The sequence below is a fragment of the Chelonia mydas genome, chromosome 23, assembly GCF_015237465.2.
Source record: "Chelonia mydas isolate rCheMyd1 chromosome 23, rCheMyd1.pri.v2, whole genome shotgun sequence".
In the NCBI taxonomy this organism is placed as follows: Eukaryota; Metazoa; Chordata; order Testudines; family Cheloniidae; genus Chelonia; species Chelonia mydas.
In genome coordinates, this window is record NC_051263.2 from 15,134,916 (window position 1) to 15,155,159 (window position 20,244).

The window sequence follows — 20,244 nt, forward strand, 5'->3', positions numbered from 1 at the left end:
TTACTGGAGTAACTGGGTTTATTCCTCCTAGTGCAGGAGCAGAGAGGAAGCAAACAGCAGGGCCGGGGGAGAGGGTCAAGCCGCCTCCAGGGCCACCCCCCACAAGCCATTACAGCATCAACCTGACGGTAAATCTCCACCCACAGAGCCCCCACCCCCACCACTGGCGCTGTCACTGCTGGAGAAGCCGGGTTTCCAGGGCACAATCTGTGGAGGGGGGTTGCCCCTGCTGCTAGCAGTAGTAGGCTCTGGTCCCTCTGGTGCAGTCCCGGTAGCTCCCCCAGAGGGCAGTGGTCCCTACGGTGCAGTCCCCGGTGGCTCCCCCAGGGAGCGCTGTCACTGCTGGAGAAGCCAGGTCTCCATGGCACAGTCCCTGATAGGGGGTTGCCCTTGCTGTTAACAGTAGTAGGTGCTGGTCCCTATGGTGCAGTCCCTGGCGCCTCCCCCAGGGGGCGCTCTCACTGCCGGGCCACGTGCGCCTGCACCACATCCAGCAGGCCCTGCGCCAGCCGCAGCACCTCCTGCTCCTCTCCGGCCGGAAAGGCCTCGCTGGGGATGGTGGGCGGGGGGTGGTAGCTGGGATACTGCGTGGTCTTGTCGTCCACGCCATGACGGCGCAGTTCAGCCACTTGTGCCGGCAGCCCCTCCAGCCTGGGCTCGCAGGCTGCCACCTTCTGCGCCAGCGAGGCCAGCGTCTGCTCCCGCTCGAAGCGCTCCCCCCGGTCGTACGCAGCAGCTGCCAGGGCCTTCTCCACGGCCCGGTGCACCTTGTAGAAGACCCAGTTGGTGCAGCGCCGCCCCACATCGTGGCCAGCCGCCCGCAGGTCGCTCTGGGCCTGCCGGAGCCAGCGCCCGGCCTCCTCGGCCTGGGGACGCCGGCCTGCCTTGGCCCGGTGGTAGGACCAGAAATCGTAGTGGAAACCACGGTCCCTTTGGCCGGTGAACTCCCTGCGGCTCTGCCGGTGGCACCTGGCCTCCCTGTCCCATTCGTGCCATGAGGCTGAGAAGCCCCGGTGGCTACTGGGGTGGTGCCTGTTGCCCGAGGCCTGGGGGCTGCTGGGATTGCCCGCTGCCCGGGGCTTCCTGCCCTCCTTCAGCTCCTCGATCCTCTCCCGCAGGTACTTGCAGACCTCGTTGGCCATTTCCTTCTGCCCCACGTTCTTGTCGGGGTGATAGCGTAAGTAGAGCCGCCGGACCGCCTTCCGCCGCTCCCCCTCGGGCAGCTCCCAGATCTTGGCCAGGCAGGTGTCCACCTCCTCCTTCACCTGCCCCAGCGACTGGCAGTACCAGGCTTCCCGCCTCTCCTGCTGCCGCTGCTGGCCCGGCACCAGCGCCCGGCCGCGGCCATCCACCTGGGTCCTCTTGAACTGATACAGGTCATTGGCACTCACCTCCTCCTGGTGCCCGGCTCCCAGGTCAATGCGGTAGAGGGGCACTGCTCTGTCCGACAGGACTTCCATCACCACGGCATACTGGTAGTGCTCCTCGGGTGCTGCTGGGTCCAGGTAACCCACGTAGTCACCCGGGGCAAAGGTGTTGAGGATACTCATGTCCAGGCTGTCATACCACTCCTGGGGGATCTCTGTACCGGGGCTGGGCAGGGCGTAGGCGTTGGGGTAGGTGCTGGGTTGCAAAGGCACCCCGTTCTTCTCCAGCACGCTGAGCACTTCGCCGGGGTCCCTGCAGGCCAACATCTGCATGAGGATTGGCATGTATTTCCAAAGCAGCACCCCTCCCGTAATGCTGTTCACTTCCTGGGCCAGGCTGCCCAGGATCTGGACTGACTGACCTAAAGCCATCCTCTCCTGATGCAGCAGGTAGACTTGGCGCCTCCCGTTGGCATGCGGGACCACATAGACAACCCGGGAGTCATGGCTCCCCTCCAGCCGCTCCCCACGGTGCATCATCACCGTCTGGATCTTCTCACAGCACACCACCTCCAGCCGCTCGGCGGAGAAAGCCACCTCCCGCTCCCTCCTGGCCATCTCCGCCTCTTCTTCCTTGTCCCGTCTCTGCCACCTCAGCAGCACCGCCAAGCCCTCCCAGAATTCGGGAGACACCAGGATGCCTTGGAGCTGGTTCCGGCTCTCGCAGAACTCGCCGTAAGGGCACAGCTCTAGAGAGTCCTCCTCCAGCTGCAGCTCCGTGATCTCTGACAGGAGCTGGGGCCTCAGGGGCTGGGGGAGCTGCCGCACCAGCTTCCAGGGGTCGTATTCTGGAGACAGCAGGTGGCATCTGGAGAGGTCCACCAGGAAACGGAAGGTGCTCCCCAAGGCTTGGCTAACGTCAGCAGGGGCACAGTCGTTGAAGACCAGGGTGTTGGAGCGGTAGAGTTTCCCATCGGTGCAAGGCAGATGAAGCTCTTCCACACCAGAGAAGTCCGCTTTCCCTTGGCTGAGCAGCTGGAAGAGATGCTGGGTGGCCCGCAGGACGGTCTTGGTGAGGTTGGGCTGCAGGGTTTCCTTGTCTTGGGTCTCCTGGTGCATCCGGCGCAGCACCCGGGCATAGTGCCGGACGGAGGGCTCCTGATCCACCCCCAGCTTCTGCAGCAGCTCGCTGTAGACAGCTATCAGTGGGGGCACGGTGTAGAGATAGGGCCGAAACTCCTGCTCATTCCTCAAGGAGAAGACCACCTCGCTGGCCTCCGCCACCTGCTCCTCCTTCACCAGCACCACCGGCAGCCCCGCCAGGCAGTCGGCGTCGAAGCCCCTCAAGTCGCGCTCCAGGTAGCCGTATGTCTTCATGAAGATGCGGGTCCGGGTTTTCCGCCCTTCCTTGGTCTCACACTGTGCCTGGCACACGTTCTTCAAGTTGTCCAGGACCATCGGGGCTGGCACGGCCTGCAGCACTCCCAGACGCTCCAGCACGGACTGGGTGTTCTTCGTACAAGGGACCCATGATGGCAGGGCCAGGATCACGGCGGACGTCCAAACCAGGGCCACATCCTCATCCGGGGGCACCACCAGAGCACCCTTGAGGGCCACGGGCTGTGTGTGAAGGACACAGGGCGGATGGAAGTTCCCCAGATTCTCCGGCACCCTCCATGGGGTGAGGAAGCGGATGGACGAGACTCTCTCCAGGAAGCAGTCCGACAGGGAGTCACTGGGCTGGGACAGCAGATGTGACAGAAGCTCCTTCCGCTGGGCGGGGAGGTCGCCGGCCGCCGCGCCCTCCTGCCCCGCCTGACGCTCGATCCGCGTGACAAAGTCCACGAAGTCGTCCTCCGAGATCTTCTGCTTCATGCCCACATCCCGCAGGAAGGGGTTCACTTTCAACTTCTCCACCCTCACCTTCTGGAAGAACGCGTCGGGCACAAACCTGGCGTCCAGCCGCAGCGTCTGGAAGAGCAGCACCTCTCCATCATAGAAGTAGGAAGCTGGGCGTAGGACCCCCTGCTTGTCCTGAATGAAGCTGATGGGCCCGAAGGCCGAGACGATGGTCTTCTTCTCTGCTGGGTACTCTTCCACGTAGTGGCTTTGGATGGTGACGAGCAGCCTCAAGGCCTCAAGCAGCTGGGATTCTGGGAGACGGGGCAGATGGGGCAGGAGATGGCGGATGAATTGCTGCAGATCGTTCAAGATGCCAATGTCAAGACTTTCGGAGAGCTCCCTGTGGAGAGGGTCATCACGGAGCAAGACAGTCTGCTGGTCCAGCTGGTACAAGACCTGGAAGTCCTTCGAGAGTTTGGGGATCCTGGTGTCTAGGATGTAGACATTGTGGTAAAAGGCCAGCGCCACCCACGTCCCCTGATGCGTCTGGAACAAGGGCAGGGACCGGAGCTGAGCCAGCAGGTTGTGCGCCAGCTCCTTCACCTTTTCTGTGAGGAACCTCAACAGCCTTCCAGTCTCATAGGTCTTCAGCTCGCACCAACGGAGACCCGTCCTAGTGGCCAGCTGCTTCAGCACCGAAACGGGGTCGTGTGTCTGCAGCAGGAGCGGGCGGATGCAGTGATAGCTGATCTCATGGGGGATCATCCGGATATCCAGCTTGGCAAAGCCAAGCTTGCCCAGGGATTTTTCCACGTCGCTGGAGTAACTATGGATGATGGTGGGCAGGGAGACCAGAGGAACCAGGCGCTCGTCTCCGGGTTGGTCGCCGCAGATGGGGAGGATGGCCGAGTACTCTAAGAGGGAGACCAACTCTCTGAAGGCCTTGCTCATGGCTTCTTCCTTGCGTTCATTGGCCTTATAGATCATGTGGTTGAAGAGCTCCCACACCTCCTTCAGCCACTTCCGGGCCTCTGCCGACTGGGCCTCCCAGTCCGGCTGCCCCAGCACCTCTTGGATGAACCTGGCTGCCTCCTGCAGGGTGAATGCCTTCAGGAAGCCGGCCTGGAGCAGCAGCAGCTTGTGGCTGATGTGGTAGGCGAGGAATTGGTGATGCTGCCGTGGGAAGAGGCAGTGGGCTCCTCTCTCGAACACCGGCTCCCGGGTACTGAACGGCCGCAGCATGCCATCGTGGGTCACGGAGAGTGGCAGCCCCTCCAGGTCCCCGACGTCCCCTTTCTGTAGCTCCGCCAGGCAGAACTCCACCAGGAGGGAGCAGCTGGACTGGTCTTTCAGGGGAGTCTCCAAGACCCGGCAGGGCGGGTCCAGAGGCAGCGCTTTGAGGAAGCAGCGGAGAGATCCAGGATTCAGGGTCAGGACCTTCACGCCCGCCCTGGCGAACTCGTTGCAGATTTCCCGGAGGCCCTGGAAGGCAGGGACGAGTTTCATCTCAAGTCTTTGGAGGACACAGCTCATGGAGTCACAGGCCTCCGACTGCAGGAAGAAGGGCTCCTGGAGCAGGCGGCCCTCACCGGTCGCAGTCCATGTGATTCTCACCCTCTCCACGCTGTGCGTATGGAGGCGGATGGCCTCTGTCTGGTAAATGGGTATCAGGGGCTGCTGCATCTCCACAATGAGCTTGTAGACCTGGCTGACCAGCTGGTGCCAGGGCGGGGGCACGCACTCCCTCACGGCTGGGAAGTAGCAGAGATACTTTGGCTCCAGCGTCTCCCAGCAGGCCTTCAGCGTCATGAAGCACAGCGCCTCCCCCAGCTTCTTCCGCAGCCAATCCAGCAGCCGGCAGTAGAGCGGGGCCAGCAGCCGCTGCATCAGGAAGCCGTTCCAGGCCGTGTTCCGCCTCCCCCCATCCTCTTTGCGCAGATCGCGGCGAGCCGAGTCCACCGAGAAGTTGCCGTTGATGTGGACAGGCAGGCCGGTCAGCAGCGGCAACGGCAGGGTGCAGAAGGCCCTGCCAGGCCGGACTGCGTCCAGACAGGCAGCCACGGCGCCGTACGGTAGGCACTCCGGGTCCGGAGACTCCTTCTTGGCGGTGTCGTCCACCCCGACCTGCCACACCACTCCCCAGCTGGTGGGAGGCTGAGAGCGGCCGTGACTGACTTTCATCGTGTAGACCACCCTCACCGGCATGGCCTCCTCACTGCCCGACAGAGCCATGTGGCTCAGCCGCTCCTGGAACGCCCTTCGCAGGGCCAGGCTGCCTTCCTCCATCTCCGTCTCCACCCGCAGCAGCTCCCGCGGCTGCGCCATGCCGTCGGTGATCTCGGAGAAGACGACGGTCCTCAGATGGCGAAGGAACAGCACCAGGGTCTCAGCCTCCTGCGCCAGCGCCTCCTGCATCTCCTCCAGGACCTCTTCGTGGATAGCCCGTGGGCACACCCGGGAGCCAGCCGCACCCTCCGCCGTCCGCAGCGGCAGCCGGAAGAGCACGCCCTGGCTCAGGTCGAAGAGGTCGGGCAGGAACGTGGCGTAGACGTCGGGGAAGGTCTTCTTGAAGTCCCCGTTGACGCTGAACATGGCGCCTGGGTACTGCTCGCTGGCCGTGGGCACATAGCGGAGATGGGGATCGAAGACGCCCAGGGCGCTGTCGCCCGTCAAGAAGGCGGGGCAGTCCGTCAGGTGGAAGACGGCGTTAAAACCCAGTCCGTACTTGCCCGTCTTGTCCTGCCGCCCACCTTTGCCCCCCACACCCAGCCGCTGGATGCCCTCAATGTCCTCCTGCGTCAGGGGCTTGTCATTGTAGACGCAGAGGGCAGGGCCTTGCAGGCTGCCCCACTCCTCGGAGATGACGCGCTGGGCGGGGTGGTGGCGCCGGTCCCAGATGAAGTGGATCCGGCTGGCGCCGGCGTCATCAGCATTCTGCAGCAGCTCCTTCAGCACGTCGCGGGAGGACGAGGAGTATTCCCGCAGAATGTTCTGCAGCCGCACGGTCAGCTCCTCCCGGGCGCCAAACTCTGATGCCCACGGCGCCAGCGCCAGCCCCCGGATCTTCGCCTGGGCCAGCGCCCGGTGCCTGGTGGTGGGCACGCCGTACTGCAGTGCCAACTCCCGGGGGATCCGGCCATGGCACAAGGGTGTCCCCTCCTCCCGGGGCAGCCAGGGTGTGTCATCGAAGTGCAGCTTGGCCACCGGGCGCAGGACACCCTGCTGATCCGGGAAGTAGATGCCCTGAGCTTCGTAAGCGCCCACTGGCTGCCGGTCTGGCAAGGCCTCCATCAGCCCGATGGTCACTAGCCTCAGGACCAAGTGCAGCTCCTCTGGGGACAGGATCTGCCCAGACGTCTTCCTGGCCAGGTCCTGGAGCACCCGCATGTAGTTCTCCAAGGCAAAGGTCTCCTGCAGCCCCACGCACCCCCACAGCGAATTGAACACCACGTACTCCTCTGGCAGCTGGTGGAGATATGGCTTGGCCTCGAATGCCAGCTTCCGGGCCACTGCCTTCACCGGGACAAAGTGCTCCCCCACCAGGACAAAGGAGAATGCCGTAGCCTCCTCAGCAACCTCTTTCTTGCATGTGGGCTGCTTGCTCAGCAGCTTGTCCAGGTAGGCGTAACACTGCCGCGCGGTCTCCTGGAGGTCCAGCTTGGGCAGGGCGTTGGAGCCCTGGCACGCCTCCGCCAGCTGCCGCACCACCATGCCGGCTGGCGGCTTGCGGCTCAGCCCCAGGAAGTCCTGGAGCGCCTTGGAGAACCTGAAGTCCCCTCCCAGGTCCTTGTCGGCCAGGATGGGTTGGATCAGCCCCACCAGGCTCCTGTACTTGTGGTGGTAGAGATCGGTGGGCCGGCAGAGCTCATGGCGGGCACCAGGCAAGGCAGCTGGCAGGAAGGGTATGGCACGGAAGGCCACCTGGGCAGTGTTGTCCGAACCCTGTTCCAACAGCTGCTCCAGCAGCTCCAGGATGCAGCAGGTTCTCCGGCATCCCTGCTGCCCGTCACGCTGCCAGAGAGCCTGCACGGTGCGGGCCCGCTCCATCAGCTCCTTCATCGGCACCATGTACTTGGCCATGCCCAGCCTCTCCAGCCGCAGCAGCCTCTCCGGCGCCAGGAAGCCAGTCCCGGTGGGGAAGCGCCCGTCCTGGGGGTCGTACAGCGGGGCGACTCTGCCCTGGGGGTGCACCAGCTTCCCAATGGGCTGCAGCTCCCCTCGGGGGGTGGTAGGGATGCAGGACACAGAGGCCAGCAGCTGGTCTACTGTGGCATCACTCATGTCCAGGGCGTGGAGAATCAAGGCGTCACGGTCAGGTGCGTCCAGCGTGCCCATGTTGGCAAACACAATCTCCTGGTAGAACCTCACCCAGTCATAGGTCTTGGGCAGCAGGGTGTCCTCCTGGCCACTGGCCTGGAACCCAGCTCTCACCCAGTTCGGCAGCTGCACGGCCAGAAGGGGTTCCGGCAGCAAGTTGGCAAAGACCCTGGCGGCCGTCTGCCCCACCCGCATGTTATGGGTGATGGTGAAGTCCAGGAAGCAGGCGTTGTTCATGGTGCACCATTGCTGGCCATCGGAGAACAGCGCCAGGTCCCGCCCATCGGCCAGCGCATGGTAGAAGGCCTTCACGGCCTCGGTGAAGGGATGCCTGGCTTTGCCAGCATCTGGCCAGAAGGTGTGGTATTCATAGTCCTCCAGCTCACCCTCCTGGTGCATGTCTCGGAGCAGGCTCAGCGCTTGGAGCCAGGCAGCCGGCACCGCATCGCGCAGCAGTGCCCAGTTCCACTCGCCCTTGGCTGTGGCATCCCAGAGTCCTTTGCGATTGGAGAGGACGGCGAAGGCCCCGTGGAGGTGAACCGGGAGCCCGGAGGCAATGGGCAGGGGCAGGAAGCAGAAGACGTGCCCTTCAAAGCCGTCCAGGTGTGGAGCCCACTTCCCCGGCTCAGTGGGGGCGAGTGGCAGAGCCACTCCAGCGCTGGGGGGCGAGGGCTGGGTCCCGTCCCGCATCCCCTGCTGAAACAGAACCAAGGACTCTCCGGTGCCCTGGCAGGTGTGTACCAGGTAGCGGCTGATGGTGATGTCCAACTCCCACTGTACCGTCAGTTGTTCGATGCTGGACTGGCCCATCCTGGAGTCTCCAGCATCCTCAAGGCTCTTGAGCCGCTCCCGGAACAGCGTGGCCAGAGGCTGGGTGGCTTCCGGAGAGGGGGCCTCATTCAAAAGGCGCTTCAGCGACACCTCCCGCACCCCACGTAGGAAGAGCAGCAAGAGGTGGCAAAAGTCCCGGAAGCCGCTCTGGAGCCTCTCGACCCGGTCGACGCCGAAAGCCACCTGGCAGATCCGCGACTCCCGGGCCTCCTCCTCGGTGCGGAAAGGCAGGCGGAAGAGCGTCCCCGGGAAGTCGAACGGCTCCTGCGTTTGGAACCCAAACAAGCCCTGGTAAGGCCGGAACTGCTCGGCAAAGGTGCTCAGCGTGGCCGGGCGCTGGCGCAAGTCCAGCCGGATGCCGGGGCAGGCCGGGTTGGGGATGTGCTTGCGCAGGTGGGTGACGTTGGGGTCGAAGATCAAGAGGCTCCTGCCGCTCAGCACTGAGGGCACATCGGTCACGTGGTAGACGGTGTTGAAGCCCAGACCGAACCTGCCAATCTTGCCCTCCTGCCCTTCCTTGGTGGCGGCTCCCACCCGGATGATGTTGACTAAGTCTTCCTGGGTGAAGGCTGCATCGTTGTAGGACCAGAGGGCCGGGCCATGGCAGGTGGCCATGCCGGGATCCAGCAGCCCGGCCGTGCCACCACCGTGGTGCCGAAGATCCAGCAGGAAAGAGCATGTCCTGGCACCAGCATCCTCCGCGTTCTGGATCAGCTCTTTGAAGAGGTCGGCCTCTTCCGTATACTCCCGCAGGATGTTCCAGATCCGCGTGGTGATGGGCTCCGAGGGCCCCCACGCCTCAAACAGCTGCGGCTGCAGCACCCGCGTGCTCAGCAGCGCCACCCCCAGGAAGGTGGCCGTAGCCGGCGCCACCGCCTCATGCACCACGGCCAACTCAGCGTCGTCACCTTCCAGATCCGCCAGGCTGGCCCGGTCGATGTCGCAATACAGGGCCGACGAGGCTGGACGCAGAGTGAAGCCGGATCCCCCCGGAGCCTGCACCGGCACTGGCAGGTCTCCGTTGCCCCGGTGCCCTCTGCTTTTCAGCCAGTCTAGGATGGCCACTGTCAGCCGCAGCTCCGCCTCGGTACCACCTCCGGCACGGCCCTCAATCTCCTTCCCCAGCCGGCACAGGGCCTGGCTCAGCTCCTCCTCGCCCACCGTGGCCCGCGCTCCCCAGGCCAGGAAGAGCCGGCGGTAAGGCAGCAACTCCTGGGGGACCCTCGGCACCAGGCAGCTCAAGTCCAGGCTGTCAGGGTAGGCCAGCACCACCTTGGCTGGGGCGGAGAATCCACTGCCGGTCCAGATGACAGCGTGGGACAACGCCACCCGAAACTGCCCCAGATTCTGCTGCATGTGCTGGTAGATGACGTGAAGCTTCGGCACCAGCGTCCTGATGTCTTTGGGCTGGTCCCCCTGTGCCAGGAGCAGCAGGTTCACTAGCACCTTCTCCAGGGGGGGCGGCCGGCTCAGCCGCAGCTTCTCCTCGGCCGGCTCCCTGAAGACATCAGTCAGTGGCATCGCCAGCCCTGCCAGGTCGGCGTAACGGGCCGATCGCAGCCTCTCCGGGGGAAGGAAAGGTCCATTCGGCTGGCGCTCGGTTGGGTCGGTGGCGGGCACCCAGGCCAGGTCCTTAAGCCGCTGCAGCTTCTTCTGGCAGAACCGGCCCAGCGCCTTAGTCTGGTTGCACAGCTCGATCAATGCTCGGGATTTGGCCATGGCCCCGGGGGTGTCTCTGGCCTGCTGGAGCCGGCCCACCTCCTGGGCAGCCTCTAGCATGTGGTCCGGGGTGATGGCTGTCTCGCTGGTTTTCAGCCCCAGGGCACGGAGGGACCGGAGCACGGCCGCCTCCTGGAAAGCCATGGGTGGGAAGCACCGGGGGCCCAGTAAGGCCTGGAAAATCGTGTTTTGGGGGTCGAAGAGCTCATTGGCACGTGCCAGGGTCCCGCCACGGTCCATGAAGGCCAGCTCCTCGCACAGAGTCTGCAGTTTTTTGCTGTACCCGAAGAGGGCATCCCCGTGCCGCAGCACCCACAGCATGAGCCGCTCAGCATCTGGCGCCCGCTTGGCGTACACCCCCTTCTTCACCGCCCTCACTGCCACCAACGCCAGCTCTGCCGCACCAAGCAGGCTCTCCCGGGTCTGGAGCAAAAGCCGGCGGTCCGCCTCGTCCCGGCACCGCAGCACCGGCTCCGGCAGCACCAGGTCTTCAGGCACCGCCGGCACCGTGCTCCTCTCCAAAGCTTGGTAGGTGCCAGATGGCACCAGCCCAGCCGGGCAAGGTGGCAAGACGGAGGGTACCTTCAGGAAGATGGGCAAGCTGCCCAGCACCATGGCCTCCCGGTCAGAGAGGGAAGAAGCAGGCGCCTGGGAGAGAAATTGGCAGAGGATCCTGCCGCGATCCGGGGGCAGGGAGCCCAGCCGGGCAGCCACGCCCACCACACCCAGGTGGTCGAAGGCCTTCAGCGCATTGCCAGCTGTGGGCGCCAGGACGTAGTCTATCAGCTGGCGGTGCCAGAGCGCTGGGTCCCAACTGTGGATCACCGTGCAGCCCAGAGCCTCCAGAATGCCAGTTTCATCCTCAGTGAGGCTGCGGCCCTCCCAGGTCCGGAACAGCAGCGTTGGCATGGGAGAGGGCCGCGCCAGCTGGAGGCTATGGGCGCCTTTGCCCGGGGGGGTGAGGGGGATGAGCGGGTGGCCCTCAAACGGCGCCAGGGAGCAGGCATGGTGCTGTAGGAAGTCCCAGAAGGCAGCCAGCCACGGGCGGGGAGGCTGGTGGGGGTGGTTGCCCGGGCACCAAGTGACGTGGGCAGAGCCGCCTTTGAACCAGTCCGCGGGGAGGGCGCCCTTCAGGTTCTGCTTAATGACAGCCGGGTCCAGAGAGACGAGGTTCCTGAACAGCCCTGCAAGAACCAGAGAGACCCGGGATCACAGCCGGACCGGAACCGCGTCGGCACCACATCCCACAGGCAAACCCAGAGCAGCGGAATATAGTCCACAGGAAGTGCAGCCACCTCTGGGGTGGGGTGCGGGCGGCTGGTTATACGGGGACCCCTCACCCGGGACTTGGATACAGCCCCTCTGGTGTGGGGCACGGGGGCTGGGTATATGGGGACCCCTCGCCAGACGCTGAGATACGGCTACCTCTCGGCTGGGGTGCGGGGGCTGGGTAACAGCAGCCAGAAACATCCTTGTTGCCCCAGGCACTCCGGGCAGAGACAGGCACCTGAGGACGGACGGTTTCCACTTACCCTGCTCCGCGATCCGGTGCAGGTGACTCAGCAGGGCGGGCGTCAGATCCTCCGGCAGAAAACTGTCAGCCAGGCCAGGGAGCAGGATCCTGGAAACCAGGAATTCAGAGAGTTAAGACAGTAGGGCTTGGGGGGAGGCGGCAGGGAATGGGGCCTGGGGCCTGTCCCCTCTAGGGGGCACCAGCTCCCATCTGGCCCCACAGCAGGGGACTGGCTGGTCGGGGGGCTGGGGCAATGGGTTCCCCGTTCCAGGGGCTGGTTGATGGCCCTGGCGTGAACCGGATCCCTGCGTCTCAGCCTGGCTCCCAACAGAACCTGCATTTCCCAGGCCTGCCGTGGGCTGGGAGAGCCGTGCTCACTGGGTGTCCTCTGGCCTGGGAGGCGGGTGGAGGGGCCGGGGGCTCTCTTACCTGGGGAAAGCCTTGCTGTCGGCATAGACTGTGCTGCTGGCACCCCCAAAGCAGGCAAAGCCTCCATCAGCACGTGGGAGCAGCTCCAGGCCTGCCAGCTCCCCGTAGCGCTTGTCTCCGGCCACGTACTCCAGCAGCAGCCGCTTGTTGGCCGGGTATCGGGCAGGACCCACGCGGCCCAGGACCTTCCGCACGTAGGCCGGCGTGGCCACCTTCACCGCTGGGCCGCCCACAGCCAGCGCCCGCCGCACGTGGGCTGGCACCATGGCCAGCGGCTCGCCCGCCTGCACCAGGGCGTCCTCCAGCACCCGGAGCGTGGCCTCACCGGCCCCGTTCTGTGGCAGGAACACGGCGTCCGAGGCTCGGAGCCGGCGTGTGCCGGGCTGGCCGGCCGGCACCAGGGCTTCCATGCCCCACAGCTGCTGGCAGATCCGTTCCGCCAGGCTCCGGTAGCGATGCTGGTGCTGGCTCAACGCCGGGTCAGGCCAGGCGCCATAGGGGTCGCCGGGACAAGCCGCCGCCATCACGACGGCCTGGCGGTAGGCAAGCGGCAGCACCTCCTCGGTCAGCAGCTGGTTCCACCGGGCGGCGTGGTCCCGGCCTTCTTCAGCCCACTGGACATGCCGCCGGTCGTCCGTCAGGTGGAAGGGGGCGTTGATGTGGAGAGGCAGCCCTGTGGCATTCTCCTCCGTGGCCGGCAGCGGCAGGAAGCAGCAGAGGTGCCCGGCACAGCCGCCCCGCAGCGGGTATGCCAAAGCCACGCCGGGCAAGCTCCCCAGCACACCCGCCAGCTCCGCCAGCTCTGGGAAGGCACCTTCGGTCGGCACGGCCGAGACCACCAGCCACTCACGCTCTGCGTCCCCCTCGGCGGCTGTGCCGCACGTAGCCACGGCCTTGATGCAGGCTGCCGTGGCCAGCGCTGCCGCAGCCACCTTGTCCTGGACCAAGCCCGGCCCGTTGAGCGGGCGCGGGGTGGCCGTGGTCTCCAACAGCTCCGTGGTGGCCCCCTGGCCATCCACCATCCTCAGGGCCAGGCGCCGGACGTGGCGGAGGAAGAGGAGGCAGGTGGGGGCGTCGTGGATGAAGGCCAGGAAGAGCTGGCGCACGCGCTCGGAGCTGTACAGGTTGTCCGAGACGCCGGAGGGTTCGTGGCGCAGTGGGAAGCGGAAGAGGGTGCCGGGGAAGTGGCCGGCCGCCGGGGCCCCCTTGCCACATCCCATGGCCTCCAGCGCCCCCCAGAAGGGAGCAAACTGGTCGGCCAGCTCCGCCGCCTCCTCCAGGTGCCACTGCTGCCCGCCGTCCGCCAGTGCCACCCGCTGCGGGTCCAGCACGCCCAGCCAGGGGCCGCTCAGCACCGCCGGCAGGTCTGCAGGGAGAGGGGAGTGAGACGGGGAGCCCCAGCACCCCCCGAGCTCCCCCAGAACCCCCCCCAGTTGTGACCCAGAACCCGCCAAGCTCCCGCAGAGACCCCCCCTGGACTGTGACTCAGACCCCCCCAAAATTCCTCAGAGACCCCCCCCGAGCTCCTGAAGAGACCCCCCGGATGTGACCCAGACCCCGCCCCCCCGCGAGTTCCCCCAGCAACACAGAGCCCCCCCAGAGACCTCCTCAGCTGTGACCCAGAACCCCCCTGAGCTTCCCCAGAGACCCCCCCAGCTGTGACCCAGACCCCCTGAGCTCCCCCAGGGACCCAGAACCCCCCCAGGGACCCACCCCCGGCGCTGGGCGCAGTGAGGTCCCTGTCCCCCGGGGCTCTCACCGGTCAGGTGGTAGACGGAGTTGAAGCCCAGGCCGAAGCGGCCGACGGTGCCGGGGTCGCGCAGCTTGTGGCTGTCGCCCGTGCTCTGGATCCCGTCCCAGTCGGCCTCCGAGAACAGCCCATCGTTGTAGGCCACCAGCGCCGGGCCTGGAGCAAGGGACAGCGTGTGAGGGCCAGGGCCCCGATCCCCCCAGACAACACGAGGGGCGGGGCTGGGGCCTTGATGCCCCCCGACCCCCCGAGACAGCTCATGAGGGGCGGGGCCCTGACCCCCCCCATCTCCCCTGACACCACGTGAGGGGCAGGGCCCCAACCCCCGCAGACACCACGTGAGGGGCAGGGCCCCAATCACCCCAGCTCCCCCTGAGACACCACGTGAGATGTGGGACCCTGATCCCCTAACTTGTCTCCCCAACATAGTGTGAGGGGCAGGACCCGCAGCCCCACTAGACATTCTATGAGAGGCAGGACCCTTGATTCCCTAGCTCCCACCCCCCCAAGGCCCTCTAGCCCCCCCATCCACTCCCATTTCCTCACACACGCCCCTCCGGTCCTGCCAGGCCCCCCAGGGCCCCCCACCATCACCTATCAGAAATCCCTTCCCCAGATCTGTCGCCCTCAGCCCCCTCGGCTGCTGCCCCCTCATACCCTGCGCTCGCTGCAGCCCCCCCCGCAGCCAGGCTCTGGGTCCCATAGCGGCGCTCATCGCACAGGAAGATCACCTCCGTGGCCCCCGCATCATCCGCGTTCTGGATCAGCTCCTGGGGGGGGAAGGGGCGGCGGTGCAGATCAGCACAGATCCCACCCAACCCCAGCTCATTACCAGCCCCGCAGCCTGGGCACATAGCTCCACTGAGTAGGGGACCCAGGACTCCTGGGTTCCATCTCCGGCTCTAGGAGGGGAGTGGGGTCTAGTGGTTGGAGCGGGACGGGGGGGTCCTGCTATGAACTCCCCAAGCCCAGGACTCACCTTCAGAATCTGCCCCCCGTCTGGGTACTTGCGCAGGATACTCTGCAGGTATTTGAGGAAGGGGGGGGGCCTCTGTTGGAACCCTCTCCTGTGGAGGGGGGAGAAAGACGCACGTCACTCACCAGGAGAAATCTCCCATCCATCCCCCAACACAGGCCTATCTACCCCAGTATCCCGCTCCCTCCCTGCCCCCTGGATCACCCCCATGGGCCCACCTACCCTGGTATCCATCCCCTGGATCACACCCACGGGCCAATCTGCCCCTGTATCCCGCCCCCTGCTGATGGGAGGGGTCACCGAGCCATCCTCAGAGGCTCCTGCTTCATCATAAACACACCCCACCGCCCCCAATTGCTGTCTGTCCTCCCACCAATGGGTGTCCCTGGGTCCATCAGCCCCCACCCCCGCCCCCCCTCCATGAGGTGCCCAGGTTCGGCTGCAATCTCCTCTCCGACCACCAGAGGGCAGCACTGCCTAAAGAACCAACCACCCCCTTCCCTGCCTCCAGACCCCTAACAGCCCATGGGGGACAGGGGTGGGGGTGGCCGAGCCCTGGGAAAGGTGGAGGGAAAGGGGGTGCTTTACCCCGCCAGCCTTTCCTAGGGGCTGGAGGGCCAGGCTCCAGGCCGGAGGGGGATGAGGAGGGGAACTACCTGCAGGGGTGAATGACAGCCCTGCATGGCTTGCGAGATGGGGTGGGTAGGACAAAGGGAACTGGGGGGCTGGGGCATGTGCCAGCCCTGCGGAGAGGGATTGGACTCCCTGCCACGCACAGCGGGACAATGACACCCATGTCTTAGCATAAGAATGGCCAGACTGAGTCGGACCAAAGGTTCATCCAGCCCAGTGTCCTGTCTGCCAACAGTGGCCAGTGCCAGGTGCCCCAGAGGGAGTGAACAGACCAGGAAATCAGCGAGTGATCCATCCCCTGTTGTTCACTCCCACCTTCTGGCAAACAGAGGCTCGGGACACCATCCCTGCCCATCCTGGCTAATAGCCATTGATGGACCTATCCTCCATGAATGTATCGAGTTCTTTTTTGAACCCTGTTATAGACTTGGTTTTCACAACATCCTGTGGCAAGGAGTTCCACAGGTTGACTGTGCGTTGGGTGAAGAAATACTTCCTCTTGTTTGTTTTAAACGAGGAGCCGGGGCGCTGCCAGGTGAGTAAAAATTAAAAAGAGCACCACTTGTGCTCAGAGGGGGAGCAGCCAACTCTACCTCCATGTGACGGGGCCTCAATTAGCTGTTCCCACGCAAGGGAGAGACCTGGGAACCAGCGCGGAGAGTTGTCCCAGATCATCTGCTCTGTGCGCGGCGGCAGCCAAAGAAGCCAGCAGAAGGCTGGGAATCATTAAGAAAGGGACCGATGATAAGACAGAAAATATCATCTCGCCTCTCTATAAATCCATGGTCCGTCCACACCTTGAATACTGGGTGCAGATGTGGTCGCCCCATCTCCAGAAAGAATTGGACTGGAATTGGAAAAGGTTCAGAAAAGGGCAACAAAAATGATCAGGGGTATGAAACGGCTTCTGTATGTGGAGAGATTAACAAGACGGGGACTTTTCAGCTTGGAAAAGAGACAACTCAGGGGGCTATGACTGAGGTCTGTAAAACCATGACTGGTGTGGAGAAAGTAAATCAGGAAGTGTTGTTTACTCCTTTTCATAATACAAGAGCTAGGGGTCACCCAATGAAATTAATAGTCAGCAGGTTTAAAACAAACAAGAGGAAGTATTTCTTCACCCAACGCACAGTCAACCTGTGGAACTCCTTGCCACAGGATGTTGTGAAGGCCTATACTATACCAAGACTATAACAGGGTTCAAAAAAGAACTCGATACATTCATGGAGGATAGGTCCATCAATGGCTATTAGCCAGGATGGGCAGGGATGGTGTCCCGAGCCTCTGTTTGCCAGAAGCTGGGAGTGAACAACAGGGGATGGATCACTCGCTGATTCCCTGGTCTGTTCATTCCCTCTGGGGCACCTGGCACTGGCCCCTGTCGGCAGACAGGACACTGGGCTAGACGGACCTTTGGTCCGACCCAGTCTGGCCGTTCTTATGAGCCCCAGGGGTTCTCCCTCAGGCAGCTGTTACCCTAGTCTGGTGCTACCCGCACAGACCTGATGGAGGTGCTGTCATCCTGGGGGAAAGGCACCATCCGCCTGGCTAGTTATCCCCCCTCCCACGCACGGCCAAGCCCTGCAGGCCAGGCCAGCTGCCCCCCTGCCCCCTCCAGGGATCCCAGCTTTCCCTGGCCTGAGTGAGAGCAGCCCCATCTGCTCCCCCCAACAATGCCCAGCTCCCCCGTACCCAAATGCCCAGCACTCCCCTACCCAAAAGCACCCGCCCCCAGCCAAAGGCCCAGCACCCGCCTCCCCAACCCAAACGCCCAGCACCCGCCAACAACACCCAGCACCCGCCCCCCAACCCAAACACCCAGTGCTCCCCTCCCCCCGATCACCCAGCACCCACCTCTTTGGCCCTGTCGCTGCCATGGAGAAATCTGCAGAACAGAAAACAGAACCGAGCATTAAACACATGGACGTAAACCCAACACCCTCCCCCCGCCCACTGGCATAGCCGGGTGCATATGAGACCCCAGCTGAACGCTGGTCTGGTCGCAGCAGGTGCTCCTCACCCATAGGGCGAGAGCTGGTCCCTGCCCCCAAAGCCCTCCCGATCGAAATAGACACTGGGTAGGAAAGGGAAACTGAGGCACGGAGGGGGACAGGGGGTTGTGTCATCCAGGAGGTCAGGGGGAAAGCCGGGGGAGGGAACGCAGGAGTCCTAGCTCCCACCCACCACTGTAAGCACCAGACCCCACCCGCCTCGCAGAGCCAGGAGAGAACCCAGGAGTCCTGACCCCCAGGTCCCGGCTGGTTCCCACCTCACTCGCCCTTGGGCTGGGGCCGGCGGGGGTCGGTGCTGCCGAGGGAGTCCAGAGGAGGCGCTGGGACCCCGGCGAAGGAAACCGAGCCCGGCCGCTTCTCTGGTTTTATAGCGCCCGCCGCATCCCCGAGGTCGCCCCGCCCCGTTTCGATTCCTGAGACACAATTCGGTTTCGATTCGGGCCCCGCCGGATGCGCTGCGGGGGGAGGGCACGGGGCAGCGGGGGGTGATGGGGCAGGTAAAGTGGGGTAGGGGCCGGGGGGGGGTGGGAGTCAGTGGGGAAAAGGGAAGGGTCGTGGGGGTCTCTAGGATGGGGTTATGGGGCTCAGTGGGGCAGTGTATGGGGAAGAGTCAGTGGGGGCTGGTGGGGTGGGGTGGGGGGTGAGTAGGGCAGGGGATGGGGGTATCAGTGGGGAGGTTGGGGGCTGGTGGGGTGGAGTCAGTGGGCGGATGAATGGGGCAGGGGGTGGGGATATCAGTGGGGAGGTTGGGGGCTGGTGAGGTGTGCGGCGGAGTCAATGGGCGGATGAGTGGGGCAGGGGATGGCGGTAACAATGGGGCTGGTGGGGTGTGGGGCAGTCAGTGGGGGTGAGTGGGGTAGGGGATGGGGGTATCAGTGGGGAAGTTGGGGGCTGGTGGGGTGCAGTCAGTGGGGGTGAGTGGGGCAGGGGATGGCGATATCAGTGGGGGCCCATGGGTGTGGTGGGGGATGGGGGACCACAATGACAATCTGCCCCCCACCCCCCTGACAAAAACTAAACCCAAGTGCTGCGTCCAGCCGGCTCCATCAGGGCAGGAAGGGGGGGGGTCGGTGTCTTGGGCAGGAATTGGGGCACCTGGGCCCCTCCCCTCAGCTTGTGGGCCCGAAGGGGGTGCTGGGGTCACAGGGAGCTTGTTCCCCTTACACTCCCCAATGTGCAACCCCCTGTGACCCCCCCAAATCTCCCCAGCCCGGCGACACCTCTGGCGCTGACCCACCGCCCCACTGCAGCCAGGCAAAGGACCCAGCGACGCCCCCCAGCCACAGGGCCACAGGCCAGCGAGCCCCTCGGCTGCTCAGAGCAGCTCCTGGGAGCCTTGTCGGGGCGGGGGGGGGGAGGGGTGGATGGACCCAGGAGTCCTGACGCCCAGATGGCCCTTGGCTCTATCCCACTGACCCCCACCTGGAGCCAGATGGGAGCCAGCGCCCCCTAGAGGTGAAAGGGCCTGTGCCCCATTCCCTGCCCCCTGAGCCAACCAGTCCCGGCTCTGGGGCTGGATGGGAGGTGGCGCCCCCTAGAGGGGAAAGGCCCTGTGTCCACCCCGCCCCCGCAAGCTGGCCAGACCCCTGGAGAGTCACATCCCATCCTAGGGTGGGTTGTGTGGGGCAGCGGGACATGGCCTGGGGCACTGGGGAAAGAGCAGACGAGCCCCCGACCCCCAGTGGCTCCAAACCCAGGACCTGACAGACAGCTGCTGCTGTTGCCCGTTTCGCTCCTGCACGTCTCCACACAGCGGGATGTCCCAGATGGGGGGGCGGGGGGGGGCTGTCCCCAGCTCCATGGGAGGGGTGCAGAGCAGGGGCAGCGAGTCAACAGGGGATGGGGCATGGGCCTAGGACTCCCGGGTTCTCTCTGCCGCTCTGGGAGGGGAGTGGGGTCTAGGGGTTAGAGCGGGGGGGTGGAGTCAGGAAAACTGAGCTTTCTCACCAACGCTGCCACTGACCTGCTGCATGATTTTTAGGAAGACGCAGCCCCTCTCTGTGCCTCAGTTTCCCCTCCCCCATTTTGTCTATTTAGACTGAGAGCCTCTGAGTCTGTCCAGGTGGCGCCCAGCCAGACGGGGCCCCGATCTCGGTGACTGTGTCTGGGCAGTGCCTGGCCCGACGGGGCCCTGATCTCGGTGACTATGTCTGGGTAGCACCCGGGGCCCCGATCTCAGTGACTCTGTGTCTGGGCAGTGCCCGGCGTGACGGGGCCCCGATCTCAGTGACTGTGTCTGGGTAGCGCCCAGCGCGACGGGGCCCCAATCTCGGTGACTGTGTCTGGGAACCGCCCGGCGCGACGGGGCCCCGATCGCGGTGACTCTGTGTCTGGGCAGTGCCCGGCCCCACAGGGCCCCGATCGCGGTGACTGTGTGTCTGCCCCCATATCTACTGCAGCCCATTGTTAAGCATTGGGGTCCCTGCCCTTCCCTGCAGGTGTCGTGATCCCTTTACATTCACGTCCAGGAATTGTTCCGAGGAGGGGGCTAGGAAACAGGGCAAGTCCTTCCGCCTGCAGCCACAGCACCTCTGAGCACCTTACGCCAGGCAAAGGGGAGGGGAGCAGCGGCCAGAACAGGAGACTGGGCCCCCGGAGTGCAGTGCCCAGGACCGCTGGGCTTTCCTGAGCCGCTGGGGTCATCGCGCCCAGGGCCAGGGGGACCACAGCGAGCATCGAGCCTGACCCTCTGGCTCTCACCCGCCAGAGAGCTGCCCTGAAATCAGCCTAGAGCGGATCCGCTCGTTTCCCAGATGGGCTGGGCCACAAGCCTGGGGAAAGAATTACTGTTAAAAATTGACACTGTGTTTCCTGGCCGGTTGGGGCTAGCTTCCCCCTTGCAGCCCGCGGCTCGG

The 20,244-nt window shown here is 64.7% G+C and overlaps 1 protein-coding gene across 1 annotated transcript; it reads right to left on the reverse strand.

Annotated features, from left to right (window-relative positions):
- Positions 1-17,602, reverse strand: LOC102930594 (sacsin). Its single transcript, XM_043534607.1, is given in 9 exon segments — positions 1-11,260; positions 11,609-11,697; positions 12,019-13,384; positions 13,778-13,924; positions 14,426-14,447; positions 14,449-14,538; positions 14,748-14,835; positions 17,232-17,262; positions 17,584-17,602. Coding segments are annotated over 8 exon segments (12,627 nt in total). The 5' UTR covers positions 17,255-17,262; positions 17,584-17,602; the 3' UTR covers positions 1-458.
- Between the last annotated feature and the right edge of the window lie 2,642 nt (positions 17,603-20,244).